Source organism: Oncorhynchus nerka, linkage group LG19 (assembly GCF_034236695.1).
Source record: "Oncorhynchus nerka isolate Pitt River linkage group LG19, Oner_Uvic_2.0, whole genome shotgun sequence".
Lineage (NCBI taxonomy): Eukaryota > Metazoa > Chordata > Actinopteri > Salmoniformes > Salmonidae > Oncorhynchus > Oncorhynchus nerka.
Window position 1 is genome coordinate 50,095,959 of NC_088414.1, and position 10,316 is coordinate 50,106,274.

Consider the following 10,316-nt stretch of genomic DNA (forward strand, 5'->3'; position numbering starts at 1 on the left):
TTCTAGAAGTCATCGTGTCTTACAGCCTCTCCATGACAACAGTAGGTTTCTAGAAGTCATCGTGTCTTACAGCCTCTCGATGACAACAGTAGGTACCCAGAAGTCATCATTATGTCCCACAGCCTCTCCATGACAACAGTAGGTTTCTAGAAGTCATCATTATGTCTTACAGCCTCTCCATGACAACAGTAGGTTTCCAGAAGTCATCATTGTCTTACAGCCTCTCCATGACAACAGTAGGTTTCCAGAAGTCATCATTATGTCTTACAGCCTCTTCATGACAACAGTAGGTTTCTAGAAGTCATTATGTCTCACAGCCTCTCCATGACAACAGTAGGTACCCAGAAGTCATCATTATGTCTCACAGCCTCTCGATGACAACAGTAGGTTTCTAGAAGTCATTATGTCTCACAGCCTCTCGATGACAACAGTAGGTACCCAGAAGTCATCATTATGTCTCACATCCTCTCCATGACAACAGTAGGTTTCTAGAAGTCATCATTATGTCTCACATCCTCTCCATGACAACAGTAGGTACCCAGAAGTCATCATTATGTCTCACAGCCTCTCGATGACAACAGTAGGTACCCAGAAGTCATCGTCTCACAGCCTCCATGACAACAGTAGGTTTCTAGAAGTCATTATGTCCTACGCCTCTCCATGACAACAGTAGGTTTCTAGAAGTCATCATTATGTCTCACAGCCTCTCCATGACAACAGTAGGTGTCCAGAAGTCATCGTGTCTTACAGCCTCTCCATGACAACAGTAGGTACCCAGAAGTCATCATTATGTCTCACAGCCTCTCCATGACAACAGTAGGTATCCAGAAGTCATCATTATGTCTTACAGCCTCTCCATGACAACAGTAGGTTTCTAGAAGTCATTATGTCTCACAGCCTCTCCATGACAACATTAGGTGTCCAGAAGTCATCGTGTCTTACAGCCTCCTCTACTTCCTGAACAACAGGTTTGGGACAGACTGACCCCCAGGCCTCTTTAATTACTTCCTGAACAACAGGTTTGGGACAGACTGACTCCCAGGCCCCTTAATAAATTAATTACTTCCTGAACAACAGGTTTGGGACAGACTGACTCCCAGCCCCCTTAATAAATTAATTACTTCCTGAACAACAGGTTTGGGACAGACTGGCCACCAGGATACCTCTTAAATGTGACATTATATAGGAACAACACAATAGACCATATACACTTAAATAAAAATATATAGGATCAACACCATGTATCAAATAGACTTAAATACAACAGTATAAACACCATATATAATATACACATACAGTACCAGTCAAGTTTATTTGAACTATGTTCTACATTGTAAAAAAGTGAAGACAAAACAATGAAATAACACATGATATGATGTAAGCAAAAAATATATTTTACAATCTTTGCTGCCTTGATGACAGCTTTGCACATTTTTGGCATTCTCTCAACCAGCTTCACCTGGAATGATTTTTCAATTGTCTTGAAGGAGTTCCAGTGTATGCTGAACACTTGTTGGCTGCTTTTCCTTCACTCTGCGATATAACTCATCCCAAACCATCTCAATTGGGTTGAGGTCAGGTGATTGTGGAGGCCAGCTCATCTCAAAGCTGCAGGCTAAGGTTAAATCTAGACTGTTTCCTCCACTGTAATCGCCCCCCTTCTACCACAGGTGCCAAACTAACCCTGATTCGAATGACCATCCTTCCCATGCTAGATTACGGAGACATAATTTATAGATCGGCAGGTAAGGGTGCTCTCGAGAGGCTAGATGTTCTTTATCATTTGGCCATCAGTGTTATGTTGTCTTAAGTCTCTCTTTATGTACTGGTGCAGTGTCCTCGTGACACGTTTGGTCCTATATTTATTTTTAAACCCAGCCCGCAGGAGGCCGTCATTGTAAATAAGAATTTGTTTTTTAACCGACTTGCTTAGTTAAATTTTAAAAAGGATCTGACGCAGCACCTCATCACTCCCCTTCTTGGTCAAAAAGCCCTGACACAGCCTGGAGGCGTGTTGGATCATTGTCCTGTTGATAAAAACCAATAGCCCCACTTCACTGAAACCAGATGGGACGGCGTATTGCTGCAGAATGCTGTGGTAGTCATGCTGGTTGTGGGCCTTGAATTGTAAATAAATCCCAACCTGTGTCACCAGCAAAGCACCATAACACCTCCTCCTCCATGCTTCACGGTGGGAACCACATGGAGATCATCTGTTCACAAAGACGACAGTTGGAACCAAAAATCACACATAAGACTCGTCAGATTTCCACCAGTAATGTCCATCGCTAGTGTTTCTTGGCCCAAGGAAGTCTTATTGGTGACCTTTCGTAGTCGTGTCTTTCCAGCACTTTGACCACGAAAGACTGATTTAGTCCCCTCTGAACAGTTGACGATAAGATGTGTCTGTTACTTGAACACTGAAGCATTTATTTGGGCTGCAGTTAACTAATGCATTTCTCTGCAGCAGAGGTATCTTCTGTATACCACCCCTACCTTGTAACAAAGGTAACTCTGGGTCTTCCATTCCTGTGGCGGTCCTCATGAGAGCCAGCTTCATCACAGCACTTGATGGTTTTTGCGACTGCACTTGAAGAACCTTAAAGTTATTGAAATGTTCTATATTGACTGACCTTCATGTCTAAAGTAATTATGGACTGTCGTTTCTCTTTGCTTATTTCAGCTGTTCTTGCCATAATATGGACTTGGGTCTTTTACCAAATAGGGCTGTCTTCTGTATACCAGCCCTACCTTGTAACAACTGATGGCGTTATGATATACAAACAGCTACATGATATATGAACCCACCATTTATCTTTGCGCACTCTTGGCATTGTTTCAACCAGCTTCATGAGGTAGTAACCCAGAATGCATTTCAATTAGCAGCTGTGCCCTGTTAAATGTTAATTTGTGGAATTTCTTTCCTTCTTAATGCATTTGAGCCAATCTGATGTGTTGTGACAAGGTAGGGGCGGTATACAGAAGACAGCCCTACTTGGTAAAAGACCAAGTCAATATTATGGGAGGTGTTGGACCGCAGTGAAGGAAAAGCAGCAAACAAGTGCTCAGCATATGTGGGAACTCCTTCAAGACTGTGGGAAAAGCAGTCCAGGTGAAGAGGCATGATTAACAGCAGCATCATTGGGGCCCTGAGTGGCGCAGTGGTCTAAGGCAACGCATCAAAGTGCAAGAGGCATCACTACAGTCCCCGGTTCGAATCCGGCTGTGATTGTACCATAGGGCGACTCACAATTGGCCCAGCGTCGTCCGGGTTTGGCCGTCATTGTAAATAAGAATTAGTTCTTAACCGACAGTTAAATAAATAAAAGGTATTTAAATAGTGGCGTCACGTGATATTTAAATACCACAGAGTACATCAAACCTCCCTCCTCTTTCCACATTAACCTCTAAATAACATAACCAGTGTTACCATGTTTGGTGAGGAGGAGTAACTCTGAGTGTGGGTGTGACTGTCAGTGAGAACCAACCAATAACAGACAAGACGAGGGCGTAGCGTTTTTCATAAACATTTATTCCTCTGTACATCTCCCCGGCAGCCGTTCAGATGATGCCAATCTGAAACACAAGACAGGTTTTAGACAGGCATCGTAGGACTGTTATAAGGTCGTCATAGGGCGTTTATAAAGCGCCAGAGAGCAGGTGGTCTCTGGCATCAGTGGTTCCTTTGAGTCTGTCATTATTCATCAGAAATTATATCATGCATCATCTGCCCAGAGCCTTATACTGCAGTCCGATTGGACACCCCACCTCGTCTCCAACGCTATTGGCTGACAGTGAACATGCGCCAGTCCTCATGAGAGGAGTGTTGTAGACTATTGCCATGCAGAGACGTTTCTGTCACAATGGTGCTAGACTCTAGAGCTCACCTTGTTGGCGACATCCAACGCATCGTAATCTGGAGCCAGGCGCACGTATGCCTTCTTCTCACCGTCAGGCCTGGGGGGGAGGGAGGAGGAGAGGGAGGAGGGGTGGAGGAGAGGGAGAAGGGGGGGACAAAGAGATGAGGATATTATTATGACCTCGTGTTCCAGCAGGAGTCAGTGGGGAAAAACAATGTAATGGACTGTAACCATTAACTGCAACCATTAAGACCTTCTACTGTAATAGACTGTAACCATTAAGACCTCATACTGTAATAGACTGTAACCATTAACTAAGACCTCTACTGTAATAGACTGTAAGCATTAACTAAGACCTCTACTGTAATAGACTGTAACCAGTAAGACCTCTACTGTAATAGACTGTAACCAGTAAGACCTCTACTGTAATAGACTGTAACCATTAAGACCTCTACTGTAATAGACTGTAACCATTAAGACCTCTACTGTAATAGACTGTAACCATTAACTAAGACCTCTACTGTAATAGACTGTAACCATTAACTAAGACCTCTACTGTAATAGACTGTAACCAGTAAGACCTCTACTGTAATAGACTGTAACCATTAACTAAGACCTCTACTGTAATCATTAACTAAGACCTCTACTGTAATAGACTGTATCCATTAACTAAGACCTCTACTGTAATAGACTGTATCCATTAACTAAGACCTCTACTGTAATAGACTAACCATTAAGACCTCCTACTGTAATAGACTGTAACCATTAAGACCTCTACTGTAATAGACTGCAACCATTAACTAAGACCTCTACTGTAATAGACTGCAACCATTAACTAAGACCTACTGTAATAGACTGTAACCATTAACTAAGACCTACTGTAATAGACTGTATCCATTAACTAAGACCAGACCTTGTAATGTAATAGGTGACCAGGTCAGACCAGCAGCCAGGATAGTACCCAGTGACTAATAGTTAGATGTTAGTACCTTCAGGCTAGTAATGGACTAATCGGGGGTTAGTTCCATAATGTCAGGATTATATTTGTATGTACCTGATCAATGCGTCTAGTAGTCAGGATTAGAGCTGTAGGGGTCGTGTAGTCAGGATTAGAGCTGTAGGGGTCGTGTAGTCAGGATTAGAGCTGTAGGGGTCGTGTAGTCAGGATTAGAGCTGTAGGGGTCGTGTAGTCAGGATTAGAGCTGTAGGGTCGTGTAGTCAGGATTAGAGCTGTAGGGGTCGTGTAGTCAGGATTAGAGCTGTAGGGGTCGTGTAGTCAGGATTAGAGCTGTAGGGGTCGTGTAGTCAGGATTAGAGCTGTAGGGGTCGTGTAGTCAGGATTAGAGCTGTAGGGGTCGTGTAGTCAGGATTAGAGCTGTAGGGGTCGTGTAGTCAGGATTAGAGCTGTAGGGGTCGTGTAGTCAGGATTAGAGCTGTAGGGGTCGTGTAGTCAGGATTAGAGCTGTAGGGGTTAGTTAGGATTAGAGCTGTAGGGGTCGTGTAGTTAGGATTAGAGCTGTAGGGGTCGTGTAGTTAGGATTAGAGCTGTAGGGGTCGTGTAGTTAGGATTAGAGCTGTAGGGGTCGTGTAGTTAGGATTAGAGCTGTAGGGGTCGTGTAGTTAGGATTAGAGCTGTAGGGGTCGTGTAGTTAGGATTAGAGCTGTAGGGGTCGTGTAGTTAGGATTAGAGCTGTAGGGGTCGTGTAGTCAGGATTAGAGCTGTAGGGGTCGTGTAGTCAGGATTAGAGGTGTAGGGGTCGTGTAGTTAGGATTAGAGGTGTAGGGGTCGTGTAGTCAGGATTAGAGGTGTAGGGGTCGTGTAGTCAGGATTAGAGGTGTAGGGGTCGTGTAGTCAGGATTAGAGGTGTAGGGGTCGTGTCATACCTGATGAGCGTGTTGACCTTGGCCACGTCGATGTCGTAGAGCTTCTTGACGGCATGTTTGATCTGATGCTTGTTGGCCTTGACGTCTACGATGAAGACGAGGGTGTTGTTGTCCTCGATCTTCTTCATTGCCGACTCTGTCGTCAGAGGGAACTTAATGATGGCATAGTGGTCCAACCTGGGGAGGGAGAAGAACGGGGGGGGAATAGGAGATCACGTTCAGCGTGCACCTAACGCTGCGACCCAACCCCACTATATTTGAACCCCATTTAAAAAAAGACCGGTATTTTGCTCTAAGGTGCATCAGTGGTTTATAAGGATGGAATCATGGGATATCATACTTTGATCGCTGTTACCATCATTTGCACCCAGAGCAGAGAAACTAATCTGGACTAAACCATAAAATCTCATTCAAAGCCATTTTTACAATTAAGGTTGTAATAAAATACAAGAATCTTCAAAACAGATACGGCTTGTGCATGTCGGTACTGTACCAACGTCATTCTACTGGCATTCTTAGAGTTCGTATGACTTACTTATTCCTGCGAGGGGCACTCTTGCGGGGGTACTTGGGTTGTCTGCGGAGGCGCAGGGTTTTGGGGCGGCGGAAGGTTGGGGAGGTTCTAATCTTCTTCTTCCTCTGGCTGTGGACTCCTTTCAGAACAGCCTTCTTGGCCTTCAGGGCCTTCACTTTGGCCTCGGTCTTGGCAGGGACAGCTACACAGGAGAGAGAATATTCCAACTTGGTTACGGCTTGAACAGCTACAGGAGATACGTTAGAGAGGGTTTATAAACTAAAGCAGATTAGTTAAACATCCTAAAATCAGAACACTGTTGAACAGCTGACCCATCCATATATCAAAAATAATTAGCAAGGAATTGCAGTTAACAACCAATTAGCCTTTACATGTCCGGTGTGCTCTAAATACCTGCAGCCGACAATTTTTGTTTTCTTGGGAGACCTCAGAAAGACATATCTGGGATTGCAAACTCCTTCTGAAAGTAAGTCATCACCTGAACTATAGTACACTTCTCAAAAAAGGTTGGGGTCAATGTGATACACGGCAGGATTGACCAACTTCTCTTATTTGGCGGGTCAAGACGAATATATTACCAGAATGCTTGTACCTTTCTCAAACCTTGCCTTTTCCTACGCTCAACGTTGTTTTAATGTGTGTGTAACGGGCACCCACCATTTACCGATGTTAGAGTCATCACCTTAGCAATTCAGCATTTATTTTCTAGCATCGATGTGAAAGTCGTTGTTTCGTTAATAATTGAAATGAATACCGGGTGAGTGTTCATGGGTTGGAGAGGGAAGGGTTTTGGCAGATGTGCTCCCATGTAGCCTGCTGTTTTGTGTTGGTGGAATAAGGGGGCATTGTGTTTCATATTTAGCTTTTAAATTTTTTTACAATTTAACAAAAAGCGATTAAATACTGTAAACCAAAAAAACGTCTGCTAGCTTTCCTTGCAATTTGATGTTGTATACCTTCAATAAGTTCAAAGTAGGTACAACGCAGAACACACCAACGTAAAGGTCTTTGGAAATGAATGTACTTCTGGTTACTAAAACGTGATCGCGGCGTTACTACAGGCCATGCTGTCAAGACCCAACTAAACAACGTGACGAATAAAAATTACATACACCACATACGGACTGCAATCACTCACGTAAGCTCAAACTTATGAATTTGAGAAATGGACATTAATACGCGGAATGAAATAACTACGAATGTTTCAGCGAACTGACTAGCAGAGCCACATTGGATGGAAACATGGTCGGTGGCCACTTCCTATATTTCACGACATTTGGACACAGATAAAATAACTACAAGTCGTCTGTGACTTTCAACGATCGTAAAGAACATATACACATGTATAAACATCATGTGTAGCTCTTCATATTAAGTGAATTTACGCAAAAACAATGTAGGGATTCACAGACCTTCCTTCTTCGCCTTCGGTGCCATGATGGGAAAGAACGAGCGATCGGGGTTTCCGCAGCTGTAACACAGGGGCGAGACAGCGGCACTCATATCTCGCGAGACTGGCGAACAGCATCATGGTACTCGTCAGAATATAGATTACAATATTATACAGTCCAAACTTTAGATGTGTACTAATACCCATACTAATATACTGTATAATACATACTAAAATTAATTTATAGTAACTGAACGGTATCCTTTCAGTTGAGCGTACTAGCGCTTCGCCTGTCTACCGGAAGTGGATGCTGTTGCTACGCAACTTCTTGGTAGCTTGTTACACATTACTAGCTAGACATCTTACGACTTCATTAAGTGTCCATTAATTAAGAAAGCACAACGACGATATCACATAGCTAAGCTGAGAATGACGTGAATAATCAAGTCAATAGGTTGCGTTCGTAAATACACTCTGGCTATCGACTTCCGATTTCCAAAGCGCAGTATAACGTTAACTGACGAATTTACGAACGCTCAGTTAAATTGTTGCCAGTGTAACCGGCTAGCTAGTTAGCGGGGTGCGGCTAATGCAGTTTCAATCGGTGACGTCACTTGCTCTGAGACCTTGCAGTAGTTGTGGTCAAGGACCACGGCTTTTGTGGAGCGGTGGGTAACGATTCTTCGTAGGAGGCAGTTGTTGATGTGTGCAGAGGTTCCCTGGGGTGAGGAGAGGGACTGAAGCAATACTGTTACACTCACTGCCATTGGACTCTAGAGAAGTGGAAATGCGTTCTCTGGAGTGATAAATCACCCTTCACCATCTGGCAGTCCAACGGACAAATCTGGGGTTTGGCGCATACCAGGAGAACGCCACCTGCCCGAATGCATAATGCAAACTGTAAAGTTTGGTGGAGGAGGAATAATGGTCTGGGGCTGTTTTTCATGGTTTGGGCCCCTTAGTTCCAATGAAGGGAAATCTTAACACTACAGCATACAATGACATTCTAGACGATTCTGTGCTTCCAACTTTGTGGCAACAGTTTGGGAAGGCCCTTTCCTGTTTCAGCATAACAATGCCCACGTGCACAAAGCGAGGTCCATACAGAAATGGTTTGTCGAGATCAGTGTGGAAGAACTTGACTGGCCTGCACAGGGTTCGATTGTTGGACCTTATGTATTCCTAATCTATATCAATGACCTTGCTGCTGTGTCTTATACCATACTTCCCATTATCTTTGCTGATGATACCAATTTGATTCACTAATTAATGAAGCCAACTCAAGCGTGGATACATTTTCTAAATGTTTCCAGATAAACAAATCATCTTTAAATGTAAAAAAAAATATTGACCTTTTATTGTTTTCACTAGTAAGAATAAGAAATATTATCCCCCCCAAAAATGAAGGAGACAGAATCTCAATTGGTGGGAATGAAATGGAACTAGTCACATCCACTAGATTCCTCTGAGATCTTTAAAAAATAATAATATATATTTCACCTTTATTTAACCAGGTAAGCAAGTTGAGAACAAGTTCTCATTTACAATTGCGACCTGGCCAAGATAAAGCAAAGCAGTTCGACAGATACAACGACACAGAGTTACACATGGAGTAAAACAAACATACAGTCAATAATACAGTAAAAAAAAACAAGTCTATATACAATGTGAGCAAATTAGGTGAGAAGGGAGGTAAAGGCAAAAAAAGGCCATGGTGGCAAAGTAAATACAATATAGCAAGTAAAACACTGGAATGGTAGTTTTGCAATGGAAGAATGTGCAAAGTAGAAATAAAAATAATGGGGTGCAAAGGAGCAAAATAAATAAATAAATTAAATACAGTTGGGAAAGAGGTAGTTGTTTGGGCTAAATTATAGGTGGGCTATGTACAGGTGCAGTAATCTGTAAGATGCTCTGACAGTTGGTGCTTAAAGCTAGTGAGGGAGATAAGTGTTTCCATTGATGAAAAGTTATCCTGGAAAGATCATATTCAATTTGTCTGCATTAAAGTGATAAAACCTGTTGGTATCATCAGACAGATGAGTGGTTTGGTTCATCAGGCTTGCTTCCTATCTCTATACTAGAGCTTCATTTAACATGTATTTCATTTACTGTAATATTGTCTGGCCATATGCCCCACTACCTACACAAATTACTCATCATACAAAATAAATTTGCAAGACTGCACCTTTGTTTAAGAAACTCTATCTTGTCTATTTACAATATTAATGTACGCCAATTATGCACTTTCATCTACACATGCTCATACCTCCCAGACAGTTTACCTAAACCCTTCAATGGATTATTCCAGGTTAATTCTGAAATCCATCTATATAACACAAGACACTGTGATAACCTTCACCCTCCCTACTGCCTCACATAGTCAAATCTCCATCCTATACAGTCAACCTGATGAACCATGAAGACTGGAGGTCAGCCTGATGAACCAAACTACTCAGTAATCTCCATGAAGACTGGAGATCAGCCTGATGAACCAAACTACTCAGTAATCTCCATGAAGACTGGAGATCAGCCTGATGAACCAAACTACTCAGTAATCTCCTCCACGAAGACAGCCTGATGAACCAAACTACTCAGTAGCTTCCTCCATGAAGACTGGAGGATAGCCTGATGAACCATGTAGACT

The 10,316-nt window shown here is 42.8% G+C and overlaps 1 protein-coding gene and 2 non-coding genes across 3 annotated transcripts; all 3 read right to left on the reverse strand.

Annotated features, from left to right (window-relative positions):
- Positions 1-3,511: 3,511 nt before the first annotated feature.
- LOC115126025 (large ribosomal subunit protein uL23-like) lies at positions 3,512-7,798 on the reverse strand. The gene is made up of 5 exons (XM_029655612.1): positions 7,692-7,798; positions 6,280-6,460; positions 5,745-5,921; positions 3,888-3,957; positions 3,512-3,576 (listed from the first exon to the last, which is right to left on the reverse strand). The coding sequence occupies exons 1-5, from the start codon at positions 7,780-7,782 to the stop codon at positions 3,562-3,564; spliced, it is 534 nt and encodes a 177-aa protein (XP_029511472.1). The 5' UTR covers positions 7,783-7,798; the 3' UTR covers positions 3,512-3,561.
- On the reverse strand, positions 3,669-3,733 carry LOC115126026 (small nucleolar RNA SNORD42). Its single transcript, XR_003863067.1, has one exon. It is a non-coding gene; the product is annotated as a small nucleolar RNA SNORD42 (small nucleolar RNA).
- LOC115126027 (small nucleolar RNA Z17) lies at positions 6,041-6,112 on the reverse strand. Its single transcript, XR_003863068.1, has one exon. It is a non-coding gene; the product is annotated as a small nucleolar RNA Z17 (small nucleolar RNA).
- Positions 7,799-10,316: the final 2,518 nt, after the last annotated feature.